This window comes from Podarcis bocagei (assembly GCF_964188305.1).
Source record: "Podarcis bocagei genome assembly, chromosome: 7".
In the NCBI taxonomy this organism is placed as follows: Eukaryota; Metazoa; Chordata; class Lepidosauria; order Squamata; family Lacertidae; genus Podarcis; species Podarcis bocagei.
In genome coordinates, this window is record NC_138132.1 from 73496376 (window position 1) to 73523666 (window position 27291).

General features: G+C 45.6%; 1 protein-coding gene across 1 annotated transcript in view; it reads right to left on the reverse strand.

The window, feature by feature from the left end:
* Positions 1 to 3688: 3688 nt before the first annotated feature.
* MIB2 (MIB E3 ubiquitin protein ligase 2) overlaps positions 3689 to 27291 on the reverse strand; it is a 103050-nt gene continuing 79447 nt past the window's right edge. The window contains exons 14-21 of the mRNA XM_081202322.1: positions 26669 to 27002; positions 22612 to 22757; positions 21243 to 21382; positions 19148 to 19315; positions 10758 to 10922; positions 5945 to 6055; positions 4778 to 4904; positions 3689 to 4386 (exon numbers count right to left, since the gene is read on the reverse strand). Of these exons, the coding sequence (XP_081058448.1) occupies positions 4212 to 4386; positions 4778 to 4904; positions 5945 to 6055; positions 10758 to 10922; positions 19148 to 19315; positions 21243 to 21382; positions 22612 to 22757; positions 26669 to 27002 (1366 nt within the window). The 3' untranslated portion in view covers positions 3689 to 4211. The remainder of the gene's footprint in view (positions 4387 to 4777; positions 4905 to 5944; positions 6056 to 10757; positions 10923 to 19147; positions 19316 to 21242; positions 21383 to 22611; positions 22758 to 26668; positions 27003 to 27291) is intronic.

A 27291-nucleotide genomic window follows, 5' to 3' on the forward strand; every position in this document is an offset into this window, starting at 1 on the left:
TACCCCGTGTAAAGGAAACTCTTCTTCACTAGTGCCAGACTTGGAAACAGGAAATGATTTGCACAGAGGCACGCAGATCTTGCACCCCTCCTTCTTTTTCACCATTATCAGCACTTTTTTTTCCTTTTCCTTTTTCTTTTTTGCACTGCTGTGGTTTTCCTCAGTTTCACTTCTGGAAATCGAATTACATTTCCAGCAGGGGAATAATTTGGCCAGCTTGCATTTTGAATGTGTACATTTTCCTTGGAAGTTTTGTGGTGCAATGCTGAGTAGCATGTCAAAATGCTTAGGGGCAAGTGTGTATGAGGCCAATGATTGATGGCAGATGCCTGCTATGTTACTCTGGAGGTTGCTAACCCACCAAAGTCTGGGAGGATGAGGGCTTTTGTTTCTCTCTCTGCCTCCCTGTCTTCCATCCTCTCTTCCCCTCAAGTGCAGAAGGGCAGGGCTGCCAGGGAAGCACCTTTGATGCTCACCATGAAATTGTGCAAAGTACAATGCCCTTTGATTGCTCCCAAGAGCACAGGATTGTTCTGTTGCACAAGCTTGTTGCAAACAGATCAAGAGACAGCTGAGGAGAGGACAGCCGGAGTCTTTGAGTCCTGACTCTGACCAGCAGCCTCAGCCTGCCGGTCACTTTTTATTGCTAATCCACAAAAATGGGTTCACGTAGCTGTAAGGGACAGGCACGGATGATTGTATCCAACTTACCGTATTTTTCGCCCTATAAGACGCACCAGACCATAAGACGCACCTAGTTTTCGGAGGAGGAAAGCAAGAAAAAAAATATTCTTAATCTCAGAAGCCAGAACAGCAAGAGGGATCGCTGTGCAGCGAAAGCAGCAATCCCTCTTGCTGTTCTGGCTTCTGGGATAGCTGCGCAGCCTGCATTCGCCCCATAAGACGCACACACATTCCCCCTTACTTTTTAGGAGGGAAAAAGTGAGTCTTATAGAGCAAAAAATACGGTACTTTTACTCCCAGTAGACTCATCAAAATTAGTGGACCTAAGTTACTTGTGTCTATTCATTCTCAATAGGTCTCTACTCTGAGCATGACTCTCACAGGTTACAACACAAAGCAAATGCAGATATCAGTCCCTTGATAAAGCAACTCTCCCCACTCGCCAAAGGTGTTGGGGACTGTTCAGCTGAGGCAGCTTGTTCTGCAGTTGTTAAAACTGTCCTTAAATGAAAAGGAAAGGATGGTGTGTGTGTGTGTGTGTGTGTGTGTATTTCATATATATATTAGAAGTTGTACCAAGTAATTGGGGACTGTAATGCATTGAAATTGTTCCACTGCATCTTCCTGGCAGGTATTTAAACAGAGAGAGTGGGATGGCAGCTGACTCGCTCGCAGAGTACATTTCTGTCAAATTTTCATTTATGCCGCCCCCATGGACTAGAATATCATCAGGTACCCTCTTTTCTTTTTGTCTCTTCCTGTGGATCCAAGTTTGTTGTCCAGGTACCTCTGTTGCCTTCCAAGATCTGACGAGAATTGGATCTGATCAGTGTTAAAAACACCCATTTTAAAGCAGAGATGAGCATGTGGCCTTTCAGATGTTGGAATTCAACTCCCATCTTCTTGACTGTTGGGCCGTACTGGCTGGGGCTGATGGGTCTCACAGCAGTTGGAGGGCCGCTGGTTGCCCCACCCCCTTTTCACCATCACAGCTGGAAAAACTAGATGACTTCCCCCCTCCCAACCAGAAGCCTGCCATTCTTGGAATCTCCTTATCCACAACACATCCAACCCAACTTGGTTGAAACATGTATGGGATGCACTTTAAATGTACAGTGTAGATTTGCCCTAAGACTGTGTGAAATTGATTTGCCAGGCTGTCGGCGTGCAAAGAAATTGGGTGCAGAGTTCTGCATCTTGAAAATCTCAGGGATAACTGCTTCCATTCGAAAACACCAGCGGTGTGAGAGTTTCTAGTGACAGTGGAAATAACGCTTGGAAGTAGGTTGGCTACTGAAATTTCATGTGGCAGAATAAGGTGGCTGGAACCTAGAAACTTGCAGCAGAACAAACCCAGCTCAGCCTTGCCTACTCAGACTGGCAGCTGCCTTCTAAGATCTCAGGCTGTGACCTTAACCCTGGGACTTTAGGTGAGGGGCAGGTAAGAAATCCGATTCATAATAATGAACAAGGATGATACTGTTTGAGCATATCTATGCATGCACTCTTGACATGTGCTGTATGCGCATGCTCCACTGTGATGTGGCCAATTTTTTTGGTCACATGAAGCTCTTGGTCAAAATCAAGTTCATATTCCTCCTTTAACTTTTATTTTTGTACATTCACCAAGCAAGGCATTTTGTTTTGATCCTGAAGTGTTCTGCTGGGTGTGAAACCAGCAGAGGGGAGCGTGGGGTTTTTTTTTGTACTTTTGCGGAAGAAATATAATCATGACTTGTACATAGTGTTTTCATGTAACATCAATGGTTTTGCTACTCTGCTGGAAAATGTACAGATATTTATACTTGTATACAGCTGAAATGTTTTTGGGACTTCGCAACATTCCGTTGGGCGTGTTGAAATGTGTAAATGCACAAATTCAGACTGTGTGTGGAAGCCAGCCTACTGCACCCAAAGGTAATATTTACATTCATAGCTCCGCCCACTTTTGTCTTTGGCCCCACCCACCTCTAGCAGGTGACCCTTTGGCAGAAAAGGGTTGCCCACTGGGTGTGCTAGGGATGTCCTCGTAAACCGGGCGTTGTAGTCAGAGTAGGTCCATTGAAATCAATAGACCTAAGTCAGGCTGGTTAATTTTAGTGGGTCTACTCTGATTAGGGCCACACCCATACCACACAGCTTCCCCCAAAGAATCCTGGGAACTGCTGTTTCTTAAGGCTGCTGGGAACTGTAGTTCTTGGGCAGGGAGAAGCTATATACTCAAATTGTGTGTTAGATCTGTGGTATGGATGCGACCTGGGACTTGTTCGCTTGTTTGTTTGTAAGTTGCTTTGCGTTGGGGCTAATAAATAAAAACGTTAGATACAACCCCATGCTTTCCCAGATATTTTGCCGCCAGAGGGAAGCCAGCTGTCTGTACGTCTGATCCTTTTGACTGAAGATGGGGGGGGGGGCTATTCCCTCTATGAATGATTATGTACTGCGATTCATTTCGATGGCTTCGCGAATGCAAGAGGGTGGGGTAATTATAGGTCAAGAAGGGTTTTAACGCAAACATGCAGCTGTCTGCCATTGCTCTCTTAACCTAATTTATTGGGGGCATCTGGTTTTCTCTTAGAAGGATTTGCGGGCAGCATAATTTCTACATCAACGACAAGAATGACGGCAGAGCCAGGAAGCACTTTATTCAAACAGGAGAACCGCAGTAATTTACCAGTGAAATTCCTAGAGGATCAACTGTCCTTTAGCTTTCCAGAAGCTGTAGACAGCTCTTCAAGAGGCTCGACTGACGGATAAGTGCATCACAACATATGCAAGGAATTTGACAGTGTCTAATAAGCTTGCTTGAGTTACCATCACAGAAAGCAAATCAGAGAGTTGATGGCTCATGGTGGATAAATCTTTTTTGTTACTCTGAGGAATATGCGATCTTTACACCTAGGAGCTACGTAGCATTTTCAAGTGCCGCCGAACTACAATTCCCACCAGCACCAGCAAGCAGGGAGTTGTAGCACAGCAACAACTGGAGGGCCAAAGCTTCATTTCATCACTTTTGTAAGGAAAATCAATATTAACTGCAGCAATAGCAATATTGCAGCTGAATTTATTACCAAGGTGACATTTCAGTTATTCTCCATCTGGTAGCCACTAGGCATTTCCACTTCCCAAAGCTGTTGGGACCTCCCCAGACATAGATGTCCACAGGTGTGTGAGCTTTGTTTGAGCCCCCCCCCCAATACATTTTCAGACTATCTTTTCATAACAGTAGCAAGAAAAACAAAACAGCCATTCTAGTTCCCATCTCTTTGACCTGCTGAAACTAAAATATACAGAACAGATGTATTGTGTACTCATCTTCTTTTGGAAGCAGTAATCTGTTGGGGAGGAAGGCCCAGCCCCCCCCCCCCACATTGCCCAAGCCAACACCTGTGGATGGGCTTTGCCGTTTTTAAGATCGGGTGCACTGCTGAAAGTTAGATATACAAAACAACAGGCAGAAAAGAGGAAACCCAACATTGGACAGAACCACTTGGGTTATACCAAAGTCCTTTGCAAAGGCTTCCTTGCTAGTGCTTCAGCCTGACCCTCCAGGAATACGTGGTGAGGATCTGAGACTTTTTCTTCACTACACAAGTATAGGTCCCTTCATTGATGACGTTGGCTATGATGCTCATGTGGTCGTCATTCAGAGACAGGTATCCCGGATAGGAGTATTCCAGAAGCTCCTTCTCTTTATACCAGCTGTGTGTGGGAAAAGCAAGAGGGGAAGATTGATATTCACCAGGTTTGATCCCTTTAACCATGCCCTGGAGTCCTGTGTCCAGTTCTGGGTGCCTCATTTTAAGGAGGATATCGACAAGCTGGAACATGTGCACAAGAGGGTGACTGGAACCAAGGAATGGTTGACTCAGTATAAGTCAGCTTTCTATGTCACCCCTGGTGCTGGTTATCCCTAATTCAAGGTAACCCGCTTTCCTGCATTGCAGAGAGTTGGACTAAATGAGCTTTGGGATTCCTTCCAACTGCACAATTCTAATGATTCCCAAAGATCACATACAGACACACATTCCAAACCAAAAAGTTAAAGAGACATGCATGCATGTCTGGCTCAGCCCTAGGTGAGATTACTTACTAAACTTTGCCTTTTTTATGAATGATCTTCTGGCCACAGCGGAAGGTAACGTTCCTGCCTTCGGGAACAATCCTCGTTTTCATCCTCGGGGGAAGCGGCGTCGGCATCACCGTTGGGAACGGGAATTCTGCCAGCAGAACAAGGAAGGGAAGGGAGAGCAAAACAAAAAGGACATATTGTCAGCTCTGAGCTACAGATTTAGGATTATGCGATTGTTTTCCTGCTGTTGTCTTACTAATTTTGAAAATTGAGGAATCTCAGGGAAGGGCTGGAGTTCAGTGGTTAGAGCATCAGCCTTGCATGCAGAAGGTCCCGGGTTCAATCCCCAGCAGGGTTGAGAGAGACCCCAATCTGAAAACCTGAAGAGCTGCTGCCAGCCAGTGTAAAAAACACTGGGTTGAAAGGCTCCCCAAGGATCATTTAGTCCAGCCCCCGCTGCAATGCAGGAATCACATCTTAAGAATCCCCGAAGCAACTGTTACTGAGCCAGGTTCAAGGCCTTTTCTTAACAAAGCCCTAAACAGCTCAGGGACAACATGAACCCTTATATCCTGGCTTGATAAGCTGCAAGAGCATAGCTGGTCATTCCCCCAATCGGTGATGCTAATTTGAAATCAACACAAAATGCAGCCTTTAGTGTCATTGGCCCAGTCATGTGGGAACTCAGCCCATAGAGATTCATCAGGCACCTTGTTTTTCAACTTTTAAATGCCTGCTGAAAACTTTTCTATGCCTCCAGGCTTAAGCAGGCAATTAACAAACAACAGTTATCCGATATCTGATCTTAAGTGTTTTAATGGCTTCATGAGTGGTTGTTGTAAACCACTCGGATTTTTTTAAAAAAATGAGTAAAGGTATATAAATATTCTATTAAAAAATACATGATCATATTATCATTTATGAATCGCTTCCCACGAGGCATCCCATCTTCCTAAACTCTCTTGGATGTTGCATTCCAAACACCAGAGAGAGACTCCCAGCTATCAGGAGAATGTGGCCTGTCATTAGCTCCCATTAATAAAATATCAGCCCATTATCTTGGACAGGCCAAGCTATCAGCCTAGCAAAAGAGCATTCTCCCCTAGCGTCTATTGCTTATAAATATATTATATATCCCTTTTAGAAGCAGATATCATTGAATGCTAGATTCAAAGCAAAGTATATTACCTGAGCAAAAGCCACAGCTATACGGACAATTTTTCTTCATAAACTTCCTGCGCGTTCTGCAGTAGCCTTTCTGAGACCATGAAGGACATATGAAGATTCGATCTTTACAGCCTGAAATAGGAAGATTCATTAAAGGTGGCAATAAAAACTTTTTAAAAGCTTTGATTTCAACCGATGTTGGTCCTGTCAACGGAATTCTACCCACATATTTACTTATTGGAAGCATTTTTTTAATCCTGCTTTTCAGCTGAGAAAGGCTATACATGAGTGGCTTACAGATATCAGTGGTAAGACAGCCCACGCCTTCAGGCTTATGAAATAGCATAAAAGGAAAAGATGTGGGGAGGGAGGTGAAAGAAAGAAAGCTCAAGGCACTAGTTACTGGGTAAAGGTTCCTGTAGCAACCAGCCAGCATGAAAAACTCTTTCAGCAGAGTCTTTAATTTTTCTTTGTTCCAGCAGTTGAAAAAGCATGCTTTGGAGGGTGGATAGTTTGAGTGGAAGAAGCATATTTACAAATATACAGTGGTACCTCGGGTTAAGTACTTAATTTGTTCCGGAGGTCCGTTCTTAACCTGAAACTGTTCTTAACCTGAAGCACCACTTTAGCTAATGGGGCCTCCTGCACGATTTCTGTACTCATCCTGAAGCAAAGTTCTTAACCTGAAGCACTATTTCTGTGTTAGCGGAGTCTGTAACCTGAAGCGTATGTAACCCGAGATACCACTGTATGTGGAAAACTTGCCAGGTCACCAGAATGTAAGAAGACTCTTGCTGCACAAAGCGTTAAGAGTCATGCATCCATTGCTCTGCCTACTTTTTTCCTCTGGTCCCACCCACTTCTGGCAGGTGGCCCTAAGAGACAATCCGCCCTGCGGGTCTGCAAAAATGCTCCCCCCCCCCGTGTTTTACATCCGCCACTGGAGATCCTGAGTGGAGCAGGAACATTGGCCTACCTCTAGGTTCCCTTCTGACCCTGACTCTTAAAAGATGCCCAGGTCAAAGGAGAAAGGGGAAGGAAATAAATAAACCTGACTGCATCAGCAAGGCTAAGATCATATAATACATTAGTACAACCCCCCCCCCCCAAAAAAAAAAGAAGAAGAAGGAAGGAAGGAATATCAAGTTCAGCTGGAGCACGTTTTGGCTTCACAGTTATTGGCACTTGTTAATAGAAGGAGCAAAATGTGCGACTGGGAAGGTGGCACAGAAAGCAGTCCTTCGACGGCAATGCCAATTCAACCTTTTTTTCAAACTAGGAAAACAAGGCTGGTTTCTGATCTCTCCGCTGCCAGAGCTATGTTCTCATCAGGCCGTTTTCTCCTCACCCCACCTCACCCTCAGCTGTAAATATAGCATTTCACAGAATTTCTATGATGGACCAGAAACGTATCATTTTCTCTCCCCAATACTAGTTTTCAGAGGCCCAGCCTCAGGAAATCAGGGGAAGTTGGAGCCAGTAACTTCCAAGCCTGCAGGGATAAATGCTGCTTTCAGGAGAGAAGTGGGAGCCACTGATGTAAACACGTTTCTGCAGGGAAGCAGCAAAGAGACGGGCAAGCTGGCACTCAAGAAGGCAGCTTTGTGTAGTGGTTAGAGTGCCAGACTCTAGGTCCCTGGGAGACCAGGGTTCAAATCCCACCACACAGCCATGAAGATCTCCTTGCAGGACTAGCTTGGGGCCAGTCCCGGTCTCTCACTCTAGCCTACCTCACAGGGTCGTTGTGAGAATAAAATGGGGAGCCACATACAGCCTGCCATATGTGTGGGAATTGTTTAAAAGGTGTTTTCCTAGAGGAATCAGAATTGCAGAGTTGAAAGGGACTCTGATAATCATCTAGTTCATGGGTAGGCAAACTAAGGACCAGGGGCCAGATCCGGCCCAATCGCCTTCTAAATCTGGCCCACGGACGGTCCGGGAATCAGCGTGTTTTTACACGTGTAAAATGTGTGCTTTTATTTAAAATGCATCTCTGGGTTATTTGTGGGGCACAGGAATTCCTTCATATTCCCCCCCCCCCAAAAAAAATATAGTCCGGCCTCCCACAAGGTCTGAGGGACAGTGGACCGGCCCCCTGCTGAAAAAGTTTGCTGACCCCTGATCTAGTCCAACCCCCTGCAGTGCAGGAATATGCAGTTGTCCCATACAGGATCGAACCTGCAACCTTGACGTTATCAGCACCACGCTCTAATTTTAATATGTTATAATATAATGTTAATATTATTTTTAAAAAATTATCACTTGCTGTTTGCCACTCGGGGCTCCTTTCTGGAGAAACGGCAGGATTATACAGTGGTACCCCGCAAGACGAATGCCTCGCAAGACGGAAAACCCGCAAGACGAAAGGGTTTTCTGTTTTGGAGGCGCTTCGCAAGACGAATTTCCCTATGGGCTTGCATCGCAAGACGAAAGCCCATAGGGAAATGCTGGCGGTCGGGAGCAAAGACTTTCGCCCACCGCCGGCCTTCAGAAGAGGACCTCTTCTGAAGGCCGGCGGGGGGCAAAAGTCTTTGCTCCCCCCGCCTGCTTCCCCCCCCCGCCTGCCCCGGGCGATCTTAAAATGCTGGCGGGCGGGAGCGAAGCGTTCGCTGCCGAACCCCAGCATTTTAAAATCTCCCCGTGTCCCGGGAAGGTTTTAAAATGCTGGGGGTCGGGAGCGAAGCGCTGCCGACCCCCAGCATTTTAAAATCTCCCCGTGTCCCGGGAAGGTTTTAAAATGCTGGGGGTCGGGAGCGAAGCGCTGCCGACCCCCAGCATTTTAAAATCTCCCCGTGTCCCGGGAAGGTTTTAAAATGCTGGGGGTCGGGAGCGAAGCGCTGCCGACCGCCAGCATTTTAAAATCTCCCCGTGTCCCGGGGAGGTTTTAAAATGCTGGGGGTCGGGAGCGAAGCGCTGCCGAACCCCAGCATTTTAAAATCTCCCCGTGTCCCGGGAAGGTTTTAAAATGCTGGGGGTCGGCAGCGCTTCGCTCCCGACCCCCAGCATTTTAAAACGCTGTTCCGAAGGGGGGGCGGGGACACCTGCCCCAGCCGCCCCACTTCGGAAAGCTGTTCCGAAGTGGGGAAGGGGGGCGGGGACACCTGCCCCAGCCGCCCCACTTCGGAAAGCTGTTCCGAAGTGGGGCGGGGGGGCGGGGACACCTGCCCCAGCCGCCCCACTTCGGAAAGCTGTTCCGAAGTGGGGCGGGGGGGCGGGGACACCTGCCCCAGCCGCCCCACTTCGGAAAGCTGTTCCGAAGTGGGGCGGGGGGGCGGGGACACCTGCCCCAGCCGCCCCACTTCGGAAAGCTGTTCCGAAGTGGGGCGGGGGGGCGGGGACACCTGCCCCAGCCGCCCCACTTCGGAAAGCTGTTCCGAAGTGGGGAGGGGGGCGGGGACACCTGCCCCAGCCGCCCCACTTCGGAAAGCTGTTCCGAAGTGGGGCGGGGGGGCGGGGACACCTGCCCCAGCCGCCCCACTTCGGAAAGCTGTTCCGAAGTGGGGCGGGGGGGCGGGGACACCTGCCCCAGCCGCCCCACTTCGGAAAGCTGTTCCGAAGTGGGGAGGGGGGGCGGGGACACCTGCCCCAGCCGCCCCACTTCGGAAAGCTGTTCCGAAGTGGGGCGGGGGGGCGGGGACACCTGCCCCAGCCGCCCCACTTCGGAAAGCTGTTCCGAAGTGGGGCGGGGGGCGGGAACACCTTCTGAAGGCGGGCAGGGGGCGAAAGTCTTTGTCCCCCCTGCCTGCCTTCCCAGGGGCTTTTAAATCGCCCCGGACAGCGGAAAAGTCCTCCACTGTCCGGGGCGATTTTAAAATGCCGCCCGCCAGCATTTTAAGATCGCCCCGGACAGCGGAGAAGTCCTCCGCTGTCCCAGGGTTTTTTAAAATGCCTGGGGTGGGAAGAAAAGCCCTTGTCCCCCCCCCAGCCTTCAGAAGAGGTCCGGGGACAGACTGTCCCCGGACCTGGTCTGAAGGCGGTTTCCCTAGGAACGCATTAATTGATTTTCAATGCATTCCTATGGGAAACCGTGCATCGCAAGACGAAAAAACCGCAAGACGAAGGGACTTGCGGAACGAATTAATTTCGTCTTGCGAGGCACCACTGTAACGTTAATAAATAAATAAATTATATGTCACCATGAGCTCCTTGGAGAAAGGCAAGATAGAAATGAAATGATTTTTAAAAAATAACATAACATAACATTTGTGGGACGAGGGTGGTGCTGTGGGTTAAACCACAGAGCCTAGGGCTTGGCTGTTCGATTCCCCGTGACAGGGTGAGCTCCCGTTGCTCGGTCCCAACTCCTGCCAACATAGCATTTCGAAAGCACCCCAAAAAGTGCAAGTAGATAAATAGGTACCGCCCCGGCAGGAAGGTAAACGGCGTTTCCGTGCGCTGCTCTGGTTCGCCAGAAGCGGCTTAGTCATGCTGGCCACATGACCTGGCCAATAAAGCGAGATGAGCGCCGCAACCCCAGAGTCGGTCACGACTGGACCTAATGGTCAGGGGTCCCTTTACCTTTACCTTTAACATAACATTTGGCCCCTGTAAGCTAATCATCTAGCCCCTTTTCAGCCTCCCACTTCTAAGAGCCACCTCCCCTGCCTGAACCCAATCCACAAAGGGCTTTTTAACCCCTCCTCCAGGGAGCCACCATTGCCACTGAGCTAGAAGCCAGTCTCCACTCTCCCCTCTCAGGCCAATTTGCACATGCAGCAACCAACACATCTCGCGTGAAGGGACAGGGCAGCAGAAGAGCTAACAGTGCTTAACCGTGCAATTGCTGGTTGAGTCCTTGCTTTCCCTCCCTGTAGCCAACAATGCTCTTGCTCACCGTAAAGGCGGAATATCCCCCACATCTCGTCCTGTGAAATGGTGTTTTTCCCAGTCAGGGTGGCATTGATGTGCATCAAGGCATTGGGGTCCAGGGAGTGCATGAGGCCCAAAGCATGGCCGATTTCATGGGCTGCAACGTGGACCAGGTCTGTAAGCCACACGCCTAAAGAGAGAGGGAGAAAGAAAGAAAGAAAGGTGGGGGTAAATATTCAGTGTCCTTAAATCAATAACGCAACAGACCAGAGCACCAACCGGATGTACAAAGCCACCTTTCTCCAGATCAGACCATTGGGTCCACCTAGCTCAGTACTGCGTAATGTAATCCAATCCAATTTCAACCTGAGATCACAGTGATGCTCACACACCGGGGTTCTGAGTTTGGGTTGATGCCACCTTTTCATAGCAAAAGCAGTCAGGAGAGTTGGATGGAGAGCAAGCCAAGCAAAACCTTTTACAATCTACCAGTTGGGTTTTATCAATCTGATTTGGAGACAAGATACCTTGTTGGCAAGAAACAATCTTTAAAATGTCCATTCCCACCCACCCTTGGCCCAAAGTGGAGGAGTTGTGAAATCTGTGGTGATGGCGGTGAACCAATCTATACTGGTCAGTAAAAACGTTATAAATGCGTTATAAACATGTGACACCAGAAGGCTCTGAAGAACAATTTAAAACCGTCAATGTAACATTGCATTGAGAGCTGTGTAACTTTATTTAAAGCGTTTTTACAAATCAGTATAGATCCAGCCGATGTTTACGCACAATAAACCCCAAGGTGATGCAACACCTTTCTATTTTCTCCTAAATACTAAAAAGCCATCTCAAGACAAGACACATGGGAAATCCTTCCCTATCAAGCCAGAATGTGGATAGACATTCAGAGGTGGAAGCCAGCCATTCACATTTCACAAGGTCTGGCAAATCTGTGTGTGGAACCAGAAAGATGTGAGAGCCGGCAGTTAAGTGCATTTCTCTCCAGTGATTTCACGGCTCTGGATTTTAATGGAGGGTTTAAATGGTCAGAGCAACCCACCTCATGCTTGGAAACCACAACCCAGGAACTTATGACCTGAATTTTGTGGGCTGGTTTTGTCTCTTTGGGCCTGGCAAGCCGGGGGTCTCCTATGAGCCTAGCAGTCAACCTGTCATGGGAAGTTGAACAAAGCAAGCAATAAGGACGAGGGCAAAGGTTAGCCTCACTTTTCCAATAGATAAAGCTTAAGGCCACCTTCACACCATAAGTTTAAAACACTGTGATACTACTTTCAACAGTCATGGCTTCCCCCCCAAGAATTCTGGGAACTGTCATTTGTTAAGGGACACGGAGAGTTGTGAGGAGAAATCTCCCCTCACAGAACTACAATTCCCAGGGCGGCATAACAGGCAATCTCTCTTCCCAGGGAACTCTGGGAATTGTAGCTCTGGAAAGGGAAGAGGGGCTTCCCAACAGCTCTGAGAGCTTTTAGCAATAACGGTGTGAATTAGGAAAGTTCACCTTTAAATGCAGTCTGACCCATATTTCTCTTCTAGCCCTGTCTCCAGCATTCATCCTGACCTGCTTGCACCAATCTTATGAGGCAGTTAGACAATGTCCAGGCTTTATTGCACGTTCATTCTCACTTGTTTAGAGGGTGGTTGCACTCAGTGTTGTTTTTCTAGAAAGAGAGGTGCTGGAACTCATCATGAACACCTCCTCTTATAATGGCAATGGCACCTACCTGAGAGGTGCCAGAACTAAGTTCCAGTGAGTTCTCGGTGAAAAGAAGCCCTGAGCACTCATCCCAATTTACTTTTACAGTGGTACCTCAGGTTAAGGACTTAATTTGTTCTGGAGGTCCATTCTTAACCTGAAACTGTTCTTAACCTAAGGTACCACTTTAGATAATGGGGCCTCCCACTGCTGCCGCACGATTTCTGTTCTCATCCTGAGGTAAAATTCTTAACCTGAGGTACTATATCTGGGTTAGCAGAGTCTGTAACCTGAAGCATCTGTAACCCGAGGTACCACCGTACATGTCTCCCCATCAATCATTCACCCACTGCAAATTTTTAACACATATCACTGTAGATTTCTTAACCGCCAAAGTTGATTTTTAAAAACAAAAGCAGGTTTGCCACGCTATTTGATCTGCGTCAAGTGCGCCAATCTAAAGTCCCATACCCTCCAACATTTCTCTGATGAAATGAGGGATGTCCCAATTCCATAATTATAATTTATACCCCACACATCTTACTGGGTTGCCGCAGCACTCTGAGCAGCTTCCAAGATATATAAAAACATAATAAAATATTAAACATTTTTTTAAAACTTCCCTATACAGGGCTGCCTTCAGATGGCTCAGGGGTCGGATACCCTCCAACATTTCCAATGGAAATAGGGACATCCTAAGGAAAAGCGGGACATTTCAGGATCAAATCAGAAACCGGGACGGCTTTTCTAAATCAGGGATGTCCCTGGAAAATAGGGACACTAGGAGGGCCTAAAGTTCTGGTATGTGTCCGAAAGCTCATAAATTCTCCATCTGGTCACATTGTGAGAACTGTTGTAGGGTTAAAAAATTGGGAGGTTTGAAAAAATAAAGGTGGCTGGACCGGGGTGGGGACAACAATTGTTGCAGCCACTTCCCGTCCCTATTAAAGACCCATCTGCTTAGCATTTAATGTCAAGCAGAGCCTTTTAAAGAGCAACCCGGTCCGTAATGGAGGCATCTGCTGCCCACAAAATGTCCACGTCTGCAGGAAATCTGGTGATCCAAGTGAACAAAAATGTAAACAGCCCTTCCCCCCTTTTTCTTTTCTTTTGGATGAGAAATCAAGGGAAGGAACAAGGCAAAACCTCTCCCCACTGATAGCACAACTGCCTGGATCTCTGCTGGGGTGGGAATGGTTTGTGCAACTGTGGTTGCAGCAGCCCCACTGAGTCACCGAAAACTGAAGCTGGACTGGCTACCCCTAAATCTGGAACATTCTGTGTGCAGAACTCCTTCGTCAGCTCACGTCGCAGACATTTTTCTCCCCCTGATGTCTGGCAAGACAGACGTGGAACTAGGAGGGGAGAAAAAAGCTGTCTAATCTAAGTCAACCCCAACGAAGGTCAACGCATCAGAAAGCTTTGATGCTCCTCATGGGAAGAGTCTGGGCACATCTTAATTGTCTAGCAAACCACTCAAGAGGATTGCAGGCAGCTTTTTGTTTTTAACAGTTCCCACTCCCAGCCAAACAGTGTAAGGAGCCTTACAGGCCTCTCCAAACAAGAATAAAAATAAATCAATATTTTAAAAATATCTGTGCTGAAAAGAAAGTGAGGCTGTGTACCCATTATAGGCTTAAAGCATATTCCAATGTCCCCTGCCCCCAAGAATCTTGGGAACTTTAATTTGCCTCTCACAGAGCTACAATTCTCAGCAGCCTTAACAAACTACAGTTCCCAGGATCTTTTGCAGGGGGGTGTACTCTGAAGGATTGTAGGCGGCCTCTGAGTGACTGAGAAATCCTGTGACTTGTATTTGCATTTATTATGACTGAGTATATTTGCATAATGTATGCGACAAGGCTGAGTTCACACAGTATATTCACAGCACATTCAAAGCACATCCTTTCTCTCAATAACTATGGGCAATGTAGTCCCAGAAACCCCTGATAAAACTGCAGTGTCCAGAATTTTTTCAGGGAAAGAAAGCATATTTTTCAGGACCAAAGGGACTAGAAACTTGTTTTTTTAAAAAAGAAAGAAACAAACAAACCCGGAAAGCACCTGCAAAATCACACAGAAGAAGAGCTATGTGTAAATCCCATGAGGAAAGGCAGCGAAATGGCACCAAACGTTACACCCATGATGACGTCAACCTCAAGAATCGAGACACGTGATTCCCTACAAGGATATACCTAAACAACTTTTGGATCTCAGAACCACCTATAAAGAACTGACAAATCTTTTGAGAAGCAACACAATTCCTTTTAGGTGGGAATTTCCTCAAAGATTATCCTTTACATTCAGAGGGAAGAAAGTGAAAATTAAAACACCAGAGGATAAAGACAAGTTTTTGAACGACTACGGAGAAGACCTTCAGAAAGGGATTACAGGGCCTGGATCTTGGCCACCGCCACCGCCTGCGCCTGTACCCACACCTTTGGGATCTGACGACCCAAAGAAGGAAACGCCACCACCTACTGAATAACAGATTTGTCCAGGATGTCTCTGCAACTTCTTAGTTGGAACATTAATGGCGGAAATTCCCCGGAAAAAAGGAGAAGGATATTTCATATATTAAAGAAAGAACAATTGGACATTATTTGCTTGCAAGAAACACATGTGACTAGGCTCCACAGAAAAGTGTTAATTAACAAGAGATTAGGCCAAGAATTTATTTCATCAGACCGAGTTAAAAAGAGAGGGGTGGTGATCTATGCAAAGGAGAGCCTATCTCCAAAATTCCTTTTTAAAGATGAGCAAGGAAGAATTTTGGCAATTGAAATACAAACTCAGGGTGAAAAGTTTTTGATACTGGGAATTTACGCACCAAATGAAGGGAAATCGGAATTCTATAAGAAGCTGCATGAGACAATGCTGGACTATCTGGACTATAGCAACATCATCATGATGGGAGATATGAATGGGGTGGTGTCCACAAACATGGATAAGTCACAAAGCCAAAACATCACAAAAGATGGCAGACTACCTAAAACTTTTTTTGAATTGACTGACAATATGGACTTGATTGATATTTGGAGAACAAAAAACCCCCTAGGAAGAGAAGGAACATTCTTTTCTGAAGCCCAACTGACATGGACAAGAATCGACCAAATTTGGATAACTAGAGGTCTGGCACCTAAGACTAGAAAAGTGGAAATCTGCCCAAAGACCTGCTCCGACCACAACGCAGTAAAGATGGATATGAGACTAACTACAACCGGCTCCTTTAGATGGAGGATGAATGACAATTTGTTCAGAGATCAGGAAACTGTTAAAAAGGCCCAAAAAGCTTTGAAGAACTATTTTGAAATAAATTTGAACACTTCGGTGGAAAAAAGAGTAATCTGGGACGCAAGCAAAGCTGTAATGAGGGGGTTTCTGATACAACAGAACACTATAAAGAAAAGAGCTCAGAATGAGAAAAAGAACAAAATTTTAGAGAAAATCAAGGAATGTGAGAAAAAGTTAAGATTGAAACCGAAGTCACAGGAGATTCTGAGAGAAATTAAACTCTACCAAGCACAATATTCTAAATTGATAAATCAGGAAGTGGAGTGGAAAATCAAATTGTTGAAACAAAGATCATTTGAATCGGCAAATAAATGTGGAAAGCTGTTAGCATGGCAGCTGAAAAAGAGACAAAAATTAAACACGGTTACCAGCTTAGAGGTTGAAGGGGAAAACATTCAGAACCCTGTGGAGATTAGAAAGTGTTTCCAGAGATACTTCAAACAACTTTTTACTCAAGGGCCGCAAAATTAGGTTGAGATAGACCAATTTTTGAGAAGGAATTGTTTATTAAAACTGTCTCAAGAAAATAGAATAATCCTGAATCATAAAATAACACAACAAGAGATTGAAGGTGCCATTCAGAATATGCAACTGGGCAAATCTCCAGGGCCAGACGGGCTCACCTCCAAGTACTACAAGATATTGAAAGACTATTTGACACAACCATTATTGGAGGTTTGTAATGAGATTATGGAGGGGAAGAAGGCACCGGAATCGTGGAAAGAAGCTTTCATCACATTGATACCTAAATTGGAAACTGAAAAGACACAACTTAAGAACTACCGTCCCATTTCCCTCCTGAATGTGGATTACAAAATTTTTGCTGACATCTTGGCAAGTAGATTTAAAAAAGTGCTAAACAAAGTAATTCATAAAGACCAGGCAGGTTTTCTCCCAGGTAGACATTTGTTTGACAACACTAGAAACATTATTGACATTTTGGAACTTTTACAAACGAACATTAATACAAAAGCAGTGTTGATCTTTATAGATGCGGAGAAGGCCTTTGATAATATCTCTTGGAAGTTTATGAAGAAAAACCTTGAAGGGATGGGAGTGGAACGGGGGTTTGAAAATAGCATAGAGGCAATCTATTCAGAACAAAAAGCTAAATTGATAGTTAACAATGTGGTGACTGAAGAGTTTAAGATTGAGAAAGGAACACGACAAGGTTGTCCTATTTCCCCTCTGTTATTTATTTCGGTCCTGGAGGTGCTCCTGAACATGATTAGAGGGGACCGGTTGGTAGAAGGGATTCAGGTCGGAGCTAAACAATACAAACTTAAAGCTTTTGCAGATGATTTGGTTTTGACATTGCAGGAGCCAGAATCTAGCACGAAAAGGGTTTTAGAATTGATTCATGAGTTTGGTCGGGTGGCGGGTTTTAAATTGAACAAGCAAAAGACTAAGGTTTTGGAAAAAAACTTGACAACTGTGGAATCAGAAAGGTTTCAGAAAGAGACAGAGTTAAATGTGGTTAAAAAGGTGAAATACCTAGGGGTTAACATGACTGCTAAAAATCTGAACCTATTCAAGGACAACTATGAAAAGTGTTGGACAGAAATTAAAAAGAACTTAGAAAGTTGGTCAAGACTAAAACTTTCCTTGTTGGGCCGAATTGCTGCGATAAAGATGAATGTGTTGCCAAAAATGTTGTTTTTGTTTCAGACCCTACAGATTGTGGACAGAGTGGAATGTTTTACAAAGTGGCAGAGAGATATTTCTAGATTTGTCTGGCAGGGCAAAAAGCCCCGAATAAAATTCAAAATACTAACTGATGCCAAGGAGAGAGGGGGGTTTGCCCTGCCGGATTTGAGGTTGTATTATGAATCTGCAGCTTTCTGCTGGATGAAAGATTGGCTTCTTCTTGAAAACACTGATGTCCTAGATCTGGAAGGGTTTAACAATGCTTTCGGATGGCACACATATTTGTGGTATGACAAGGTAAAAATCCATAAGGCTTTCAAGAACCATATTGTCAGGAAGGCTGTGTTTAATGTCTGGACAAAATACAAGGACTTATTAGAAAGCAAAACCCCAAGGTGGCTGTCACCAATGGAAGCCAAGGCTCAGAAAAGACTCAATATGGAGGCCAACTGGCCGAAATATTGGGAAATATTAGAAAAAGAAGGAGATACTTGGAGATTGCAGAGTTTTGAGAAAATAAAGGACAAAGTGCGAGATTGGTTACATTATGCTCAGATTAGGGAGGTTTTCAAGGCAGATAAAAAAAACAGGTTTCCAGGTGGAAAAATCGAAACTGGAAACAGAATTGTTAGAACCTAAGACTAAGGTACTCTCAAAAATGTATAACTTGCTGTTGAAATGGAATACACAGGATGAAACTGTTAAATCAGTTATGATAAAATGGGCACAGGACATTGGGCACAATATAATGTTTGCTGACTGGGAAAAGTTATGGACCACCGGAGTGAGGTTTTCGGCATGTAATGCCTTGAAAGAAAACATTATAAAAATGATATACAGGTGGTACATGACCCCAGTCAAGCTGGCAAAAATATATCATTTGCCTGATAACAGATGTTGTAAATGTAAAGAAACTGAAGGAACATTCTTTCACCTCTGGTGGACATGCCCTAGGGTCAAGGCTTTCTGGGAAATGATCTATAATGAGTTAAAAAAGGTATTTAAGTATACCTTCCTTAAGAAACCAGAGGCCTTCCTTTTGGGCATTGTCGGCCAAGGGGTGTTAAAGAAAGATAGAACCTTTTTTATGTATGCAACAACAGCAGCAAGAATACTTATTGCAAAGCATTGGAAGACCCAAGATCTACCCACACTGGAAGAATGGCAGACGCAGCTGATAGACTACATGGAACTGGCTGAAATGACTGGCAGAATTCGGGACCTGGGAGAAGAGACGGTGGAAGAGGACTGGAAAAAATTTAAAGACTATTTACAAAAACACTATAAATTGTATGAATGCTAGGAGAATGCACGATAGAAAGTAACATGGCAGCAGTAACTTTGTTGTAAGATATATGAGAAAAAGCGAGGTTTAATGAATTGTTGGAATTCGAAGAAATATTATGTTTAAACTAAGCAGTTTAATTTATGATAAAGTTATTTAAAATTTGGGACATAATATTTGAATTTTATAAAATAAGAATTGAAATAAGGTAATAAATTGCTGTTTATAACTATGTGACTGAGAACGCAGGGAAGGGTGATGTGAGGAAGTCCAAAGATTATGAAAATATGATTTATGAACAATTGTATTTTATATGTATTCTTCTTTTATTCTTTGTTTATTTCTTAATTTTGTCTTGATCTTTCCTGTGTGTATGGTGATGGAACTTTATATGTTTGGTGGTTTCTTTGTTTTTTGAAAAATTGCAATAAATATTATTAAAAAAAAAGAGAGAGAGACGTGATTCCCTTACCCTTTTTCCAGCTGAACCTCGTGTTGCCCACAATCCAGTATTCATGGTCGTCAAAATGGATCTCGCCTGTCTGAGGGAAAAAGGCGTGGGCAAGCTCTCCCGTTGTCCCATCAAAACAGTGGTGGATACTGGACTCCAAGCAGTCTGTATGGTTTATGGAATAGAAGCCTGGGGAGAAATGAAAATGATGAAATGGGATCACTTAATAACGGTGGAAGTCTGCCCTTGGCCCCCGCCTGCCCAACGGTTTAATTTTAAAAAGGAAAAGGGGAAATATTTATTGATTTTTCAAAGTAAATGAAACCCCCCACATCCAACAATGCCCTCTTCCCACTGCACCCTCCAAATGCAGTTTCTTTGTGGGAAAACACTGAGTGAAAGCCTGTTGCGTGTGTAACAAAAGAATACCATAAAGTTATCTTTCTGGCTAATGCCTTGACTTCCTTAGATAATTTTTCAGCGAGTGCCTCGGTCCATACTTCTTGTTTCTTCTGCGATGATTCCAAATGTCCTAGGGTCGTGGAAATATATGTGCAAGGAAGCAAACATCACTGTCCTCACTAAGACGGGGTGAACGGACAAGATGGCTGCCTAATACTGAGGTTGTATACACATGCATGTCTTAAAATGCAGAAGCTGGTTTGAGGGAAAGCGCATCAAACAGGAGCATTTTTCAAGAAACTATGGGATGGATACGGATTGTGGCTGGTGTCTTGTGCCCTTGGTTTCTAACACTTGCAGTGGGAACCAGAGTAAGCGCTAATGGTCTGAGTCAGACCATTGGTCCATTTGGCTCAGCATCATCCACACAGACCGCCAATGGCTCTCTAGGGTTTGAGACAGGGAGTCTTCCCTGCCATACCTGGAGAATCCCCAAGATAGACCCTGGGACCTTCCTAGTGCAAAACCATTGAGCTGTGCCCTTTCCCCATATTGAAGTGGGAACTTCAACAAAATGTTGCAGTGCTGTTCTACAAGGTGTGACCGGAAAGTTCGGTGAATGGTCACAGAAATCGGACAGCGAGAAGTATTCAAACATACAGTCATCATTGGAAACCCACAAAATGCTCACAATTGTGTATGGAAATGAAGTGGTAACTTTAAGCATTTAACCATTTCCGTGATGGGCGGCAAACCTTCGAAGATGACCCTCAATCAGGCAGACCATCGACAAGCAGAATGGCGGCAAATGTCGACAGAGTTCATGAGTTATTGAGTTTGTCCGTCTGAATGATGGCGGAAGATTTGCATAGTCCACGTGAAATCATTACTGATGTTACTGAGTTCTCCCACCCTCCATATTCTTCCGATGTGACCCCACCAGATTTCTTTCTTTTTCCAAAACTGAAACCTGCACTGAAAGGACACAGATTTTCCAACATTTCACACATCCAAGCTGCTGTGACGAGGGAACTGAAAGCAGTACGAAAAGAGGACTTCTCCAGAAGTTTCCAACAGTTCTATGAACGTTGTCAACTGTGCATTGTATCCGAGGGGGCCTACTTTGAAGGCCTGTAAGGTTCGAATATTTCTCACTGTCCGATTTCTGTGGCCATTCACCAAACTTTCTGGCCACACCTTGTATGTTCCAGCCAGCCATGCCCTCCGCTAGGGCACTCCATTCCATCTTCCTTGTCCTCCCTCCATCCTGACACAAAGCATTCTGTAACCAGTGAGCATGTTCAGTCCTCAGCAGGGTTGCTGTGGGTTTCCACACACCCCATCACTCTTTCAGAGTTTTCTTCTGAAACCAGCACTATAAGAGGTAAAAGGTAAAGGGACCCCTGACCATTAGGTCCAGTCATGACTGACTCTGGGGTTGCGTCACTCATCTTGCTTTATTCGCCGAGGGAGCTGGCAAACCAGAGCAGCGCACGGAAACGCCATTTACCTTCCCGCCGGAGCAGTACCTATTTATCTACTTGCACTTTTTGGGGTGCTTTCGAACTGCTAGGTTGGCAGGAGCTGGGAACGAGCAACAGGAGCTCATCCCATTGTGGGGATTCGAACCGCTGACCTTCTAATCGGCAAGTCCTAGGCTCTGTCGTTTAACCCACAGCGCCACCTGCGCCCCTACTATAAGAGGAACCCCTACCAATTTTTAGGTCACTGGCTGCCCTTGGTGGCACCTCTCGGAAGCTGAAAGGGGAGACTTCGCTCCACATGCGGAAAGCAGCAGACAGGCCCTTCCTTGTCTGGCTCTCGTTGATGATGTTCCTAGGAAAAGACAGGATCCTGGAAGGAAATAGAAATGGAATGAAAATAAGAGACAGCTTTGGAACTGTTTGAGCTAATAGAGACCAGAGGGATTGCGACCAGAAATGGCTGCTCAGCCCCACCCAGGCTTGGAAGATCACATCGTATCACATACAGAGAGAGATGGAAGTTGGGAATTATAGGGACAGAACTACCCAAACTGTATAGAAATCTATTCATGTGTGCGACGACAGCAGCAAGAATGTTACTTGCCCAAAAATAGAAAGAAGAAAAAGTTGTCCCAACAAAAGAAGAATGGATAACAAAAACTTACAGAATATGCAAAAATGGCGAAACTTACCGGAAAAATAAGAAATCGAGATAGCAAACTTTTAAATAAAATAATAGAAATGGTTTATTGGATATTTGCAAATAAACTGTAAACAGATAAGGACACAGGCAGGTTTATTGTAATAACCTGAAGTTTTATAAGAATGTATATTTAAATAGATGAATAAATGAGTAAGTTAAGTTAATTTGGAATATGCAGAAAAAATAAATTTAAGGAACCACAGAAAGAGGGGGAAGGAAGTTGAGTTTCAAAAGGTTAAAATGACTGTAAAATGTATAAAATTGAAAATCATAAATAAAAATCATATTTATAAACAGAGAGTTGGGGGGGGGCTCACAGATCCCTGAAAAGGGTGCCCGATTAAATCCCAGCACCTCCTGTTTGAAACATTGACTTGCAGCCTAGACCAGGGCTGGAAAACCGTGGCCCTCCAAGTCTTCAGAACTGCAGCCAGCCATGCCCCTTTCTAGCACACTCTATTCCATTTCCCTTCCCACTAGGCTTCCTTGTCCGCCCACCTTCCAAACGGAAAGTCAGCATTGCCTGTGTGGATGGAAGACAGAGCCCTCCCCATTATCATTTCCACCCCTTCTCAGAAACCAGTATCCAAACCAGGAAAGGGGAGAGAAATTTACATTGCAACTTATTTTCCCCAAACAAACCCTAATTTGCACTTCCTCCAGTGTTAGCCAAATCTAAATGCGGTTATACTTTGAAATCCCCATGCCTCTGATGCAGTTTGCCGAGCCCCCCCAAAAGAACAAAAATATGTGTATTTGAGGTATGCAGAAAAATGCATATACATTTGTAAAACTAACAGGTGTAATTGTAATTTAACAGAGAAAATCCATTGCAAAAATTAAGTATTTGACCCCACCCCGAAAACTATTGGTATTTCTACAAATCCTGGCCTTACTTGTACGTGAGATTGAAGTGGTCCCACTTCAGGTGACCTGGCGTGAGCGTGTAGCGTTTCTTCCGGCTATGGGGATGGGGTGGAAATTTGCCATCTCGGAGAGCAGGGGGAATTCCAGGAGGAAAACTGCGAAGAGCAGGATCTGCCTTAAAAAAGCCAAGCCAAGCAGGTCAGGAGGAGAGCTCAGCATGTCAGCTTTGCACCAAAGCCTCTGGGTTGGGTCCCCGTTACGTGAGAGGCAGCGTGGTATAGCGGTTAGAGTGATGGACCCAACTCAGCTATGATTCACACCAGGATGACTGTGGGTAGGAATGCCACAGAATTCGGATGAAAACTGAAACAGAAAAATTGTTCCGTGGCCAGAAAGGAAATCAATCCAGCAAATACAATCAGAATCCGCTGTTTTTGCTCGGTCTGCAAACAGTATGTTGTTCCATCTGCAAACAATACGTAATGTATTACTCGGCCCCTCACGGCCCAATTTGCAATGTGTTTCCTTTGCATTGAATGAATGGGGGTGGAATAACATCATTTACACTATTAATTATGGAAGCCATGTGATTTTGCCACAGTGGACAGTGAGACTAATAACCTGGCTTTTGGTAGAAGATGAACTGAATGGAAACCGTGAGGCCTGTGATGAACACAGAGTGAAAAGGAAAACAAAGCCTTCTTACTTCCACATCCGAGGGCCAGTCACTGTCTTTCACCCTACCCTACCTCACAGGGTTGTTGAGAGGATAAAATGGAACGAGAACCACGTACACATGCCCTGCTACAGATATACCAATAGACAGAACAGTCCATTGGGAGGCTAAAAGAAGACTATAAGGGACGCCTCTTTCTTTTATGAAAAAGCTAATGTCGCCATTCTGCCACTAGGTGACAGTCTAAAGAACAAGGTGGTTTGAGGGCAAAACTAACTCTGACCAGCATTTCATTTTTGTAAACTGACCCCAATCTGAAACCCTGGAGAGCTGCTGCCGGTCAGTGTAGCTAGGTGGACCAACGGCTTGCTACAAAGCCAGCTTCTTGTATTCCTCTCTTCTGCAGGGCAAAGGGAATCTTAAATGCTAAACTAGCATGAGAAGTGGGCTCTGGATCTCAACAGGGAAAGAAACAAGCGGTGCAATTCAAGGAACTGCCAGATCCTGCCTTGGATTCCCCCCTAGCTCTTGTCAGGAATGGTAGATCTTGGAGTTGAGGCCAAGCTGGCTTAGTTGAGATGTTGGACTCAGAAGATCTTTCACTAGGTGCGCAGCTCTCGGTCTGAACAGCCCTGATGAGCTGCACACAGTGGAGGCTGGTCCATTAGGGAAAATGGGGCACTGCCCCACCAACCTCATTCTGCCTGCCTTTTTTATTACACTAAGTCCCGGGGGTGGCGCTGCCTGCCAGCGTCCTCCTCCTCCTTAGTCTCAGGGACAAAACTAGAATCAAGTAGGCTCTGCCTCTCACTGGCTCTGGCGCCACCTGCTGTTGGGCTCCCTGCCTTCTGCCTCATCAGCCTCTTCTGCCACATGATGCCAACCAACTCCCAGCCTCACATGTTTTTTCCAGGAAAGGTCTGTGAGCCAGTGAAAGAGCTGGCTGGTTCCTTAAAAAGCTCGGCTGAAGGCAGCCAAGCACAAATGGGCTTTCTTTAGGGCTGCCAGCTCTCTGGTTGCAGCCCCAGAGACTCTTGTGTTTCGGGGTCTTTTTTTCAGGAGCCTGGAGCTGGAAATATTAAGCATCAAGGCTGTCAGCCTGTCTCTAAATAAGGTAAAGGTAAAGGGCCCCCTGACCACACCCCATCACTCTTTCAGAGTTTTCTTCTGAAACCAGCACTATAAGAGGTAAAAGGTAAAGGGACCCCTGACCATTAGGTCCAGTCATGACTGACTCTGGGGTTGCGGCACTCATTTTGCTTTATTGGCTGAGGGAGCTGGCATACAGCTTCCGGGTCATGTGACCAGCATGACTAAGCCGCTTCTGGCGAACCAGAGCAGCGCACGGAAATGCCGTTTACCTTCCTGCCAGAGCGGTACCTATTTATCAACTTGCACTTTGACGTGCTTTCGAACTGCTAGGTTGGCAGGAGCAGGGACCGAGCAATGGGAGCTCACCCCGTTGCGGGGATTCGAACCGCCGACCTTCTGATCGGCAAGTCTTAGGCTCTGTGGTTTAACCCACAGTGCCACCCGTGTCCCTTGTCTCTAAATACTAGGCTTGAAATCCAGGGGTGGTTGGTGCCCACTGGAGGCTGGTAGGTTGGAAGGTAGGGAGGCCAACACTAGGTGGCGCCAGAGCAACTACTGGCTGAGGCAACTAAGTCTATGTTTGTCCTCAGCCTCTTCCTCCCTGTTGAGTTGTACAAGGGGCAAGACCAAGGGGGAGGAAGCTGGCAGCCAGGGGCACCCCCTGGATTGGATGGAAGTAAATATCAGTCAGGAGCTGCCCCAGGGCAGGCTGAGGTTAGTGGGGCAGTGCCACATTTACCCTAATAGACCAGCCTCCACTGTTCAAATCCCCACTTGGCTACAGAGCCCACTGGGTGATTTTGGGCCAGTTGCTGCTACTCAGCCCTACCCTGCTCTATCTTGCAGGGTTGGTGTCAGGCAAAAATGGAGGGTGGGGAAGTGAGAGCAAGCTATCTTGAACTCCTTGTCTGTTTGCCTTCTTTGTGTAGTTGTAATAAACCGGCTCGATTAGCAACGCGTTGCAGCTGGGGTTGGACTAGATGATCCTTCGGTTCCCTCCCAACTCTGCACTCTCTTCACAAAAGCAGGCGGCTCTGAAACGTCCTACCCCTTGCGGAAGTGAGGAGGGGGAAATGCCATATTGAAACAAGACTCTTCTCTAGTTTAGGATCTGTCCTGAAACTTATATAGGGCACACAGACATGTGCTTTTCCAGTGCCTCTGTAAGTAGGTCAAAAGTCTGATCTCACGCCCAAATCTTTAGGAAAGAAAGAAAGAAAGAAAGAAAGAAAGAAAGAAAGAAAGAAAGAAAGAAGTGTGTGAAACTTCCATTTTTGGTCCCCTCCCCACGAAAAAAAAAAGGATCTTGCAGAAATGAAAAGCTTCTGAAAAAGGAAGCCAAAAGGATCAAGGGGGTGGACACACACACACACACACACACACACACACCATGAGGAAAGGTTGCAGCATTTGGACCTTGTGACAAGGAGAGGTGTGCAAGATAGAGGGGCAGGATAGAGGTGTATAAAAATGTTGCAAAGTATGGTGAAAGTGGTTTAGGAGAGGCTTCTCTATTCCTTCTTCCATACTACTAGATTTTTGGGCCATCCCAAGGAGCTGGATGTTAAAAGATTGAGGAGAGGCAAAAGCAAGGACTTCTTCACACAATGTACCTTTAAACTGTGGAATTTTTGATAGTCATCAGTCTGGAAGGCTTTAAAAGATTAGACTAATTAATTCATGGAGGGTAATTGTCTGGGGAAACTGAGGTTCAACCCATCACTCAGCCCTGAAAGCTCAGTTGGCAATCTTGGGCCAGCTGCTGTCTGTTGACGTAACCTACCTTGCAAGGTAGTTGAAACCATTAAAAAATTGAGAGGTGTGTGGAGTAATAAATTCAATCGATGGGCCTTACTTCTAGTTAAGCATGCACTGTTAACCCCACCAGAAGCTTTTTCTGCCATGCCAGGAATCTAAAAATGAAATATGAAGAGGCAATACTTGGAACTCTTTGCCGTCTCTTCTGCCCAGTGGACAGGGATGCAGGACCCGAGTTCAAATCTTTGACCTCCTTGCAACAAAACAAACAAACCCACAACACCATGAGATATAATGTAACAGATGAGCAAATATTAACGTTCCCATTCCATAGAATATGACCACACAGCAAAGAAAAACAAATGGTGAAATGCAGCAGACCTGAGTTCAAATCCCTGTCCAGTAGAACAATCTTGGGTCAGTCACAATCTCTCCGTCTAACCTACCCCACAGGGCTGTCGTTAGGATGAAACAACCACCTTGAGCTAATTTGGGGTGGGGTGGAAGGCAGGATATTAAAACAGCACACAATATTTGAAAGAAAACGGGTTGCATCTTACCTCAGTTTCTCTTGCTTTCGTCTCAAGCAAACCTTCCCGAGCAGCCAGTAGACCCAGGAGCGGAATAATGCATAAGAAACTCAAGATGCAAGGCCATTTAGGGCTTCTCTGTTTCTCCGTTGGTAGAAAGCCACGAGAAAAGCCGGCGGAAAACTTTTCCATATGCTCCATGCCTGCCTTTAATTTAAAAAACAACAATGCAACACAGCAGGAAGGAAGAAAGAGAGAAATCAATGCAGGCCGTGTCTGCAGCAGTGGCAAACTTTGCTGGAAATTGACAAAACTATTTGGAGGGGAGTGTTGAGTGGGGGGCAGGAGGGAAGAGAGGAGTAGACTTTACATTAAACTTTGGTTTGATGAGCCAAGAGGATTTTCTTTTCTTTATAAAAAATAAAATCAGCTCCTCCCAAGCCGTTTCATATTACTCTGTGATTTTCTGTTAACAGAGGAGGGAGAAAGGGGGGGTCACCACTGGACAGCCCAACAGCTGTGCTCAGGGAAGAGAAGGAGAGAAAGAGAGAGAGAGGCAGCCCAGCCAGCTGTGTCTCAGCAGCTGGAGCAAGGAGGTGATTTATGCAATGACACCCTGCTCCAAAAAAAAAGGGGGGGGGAGAATAGGAGGG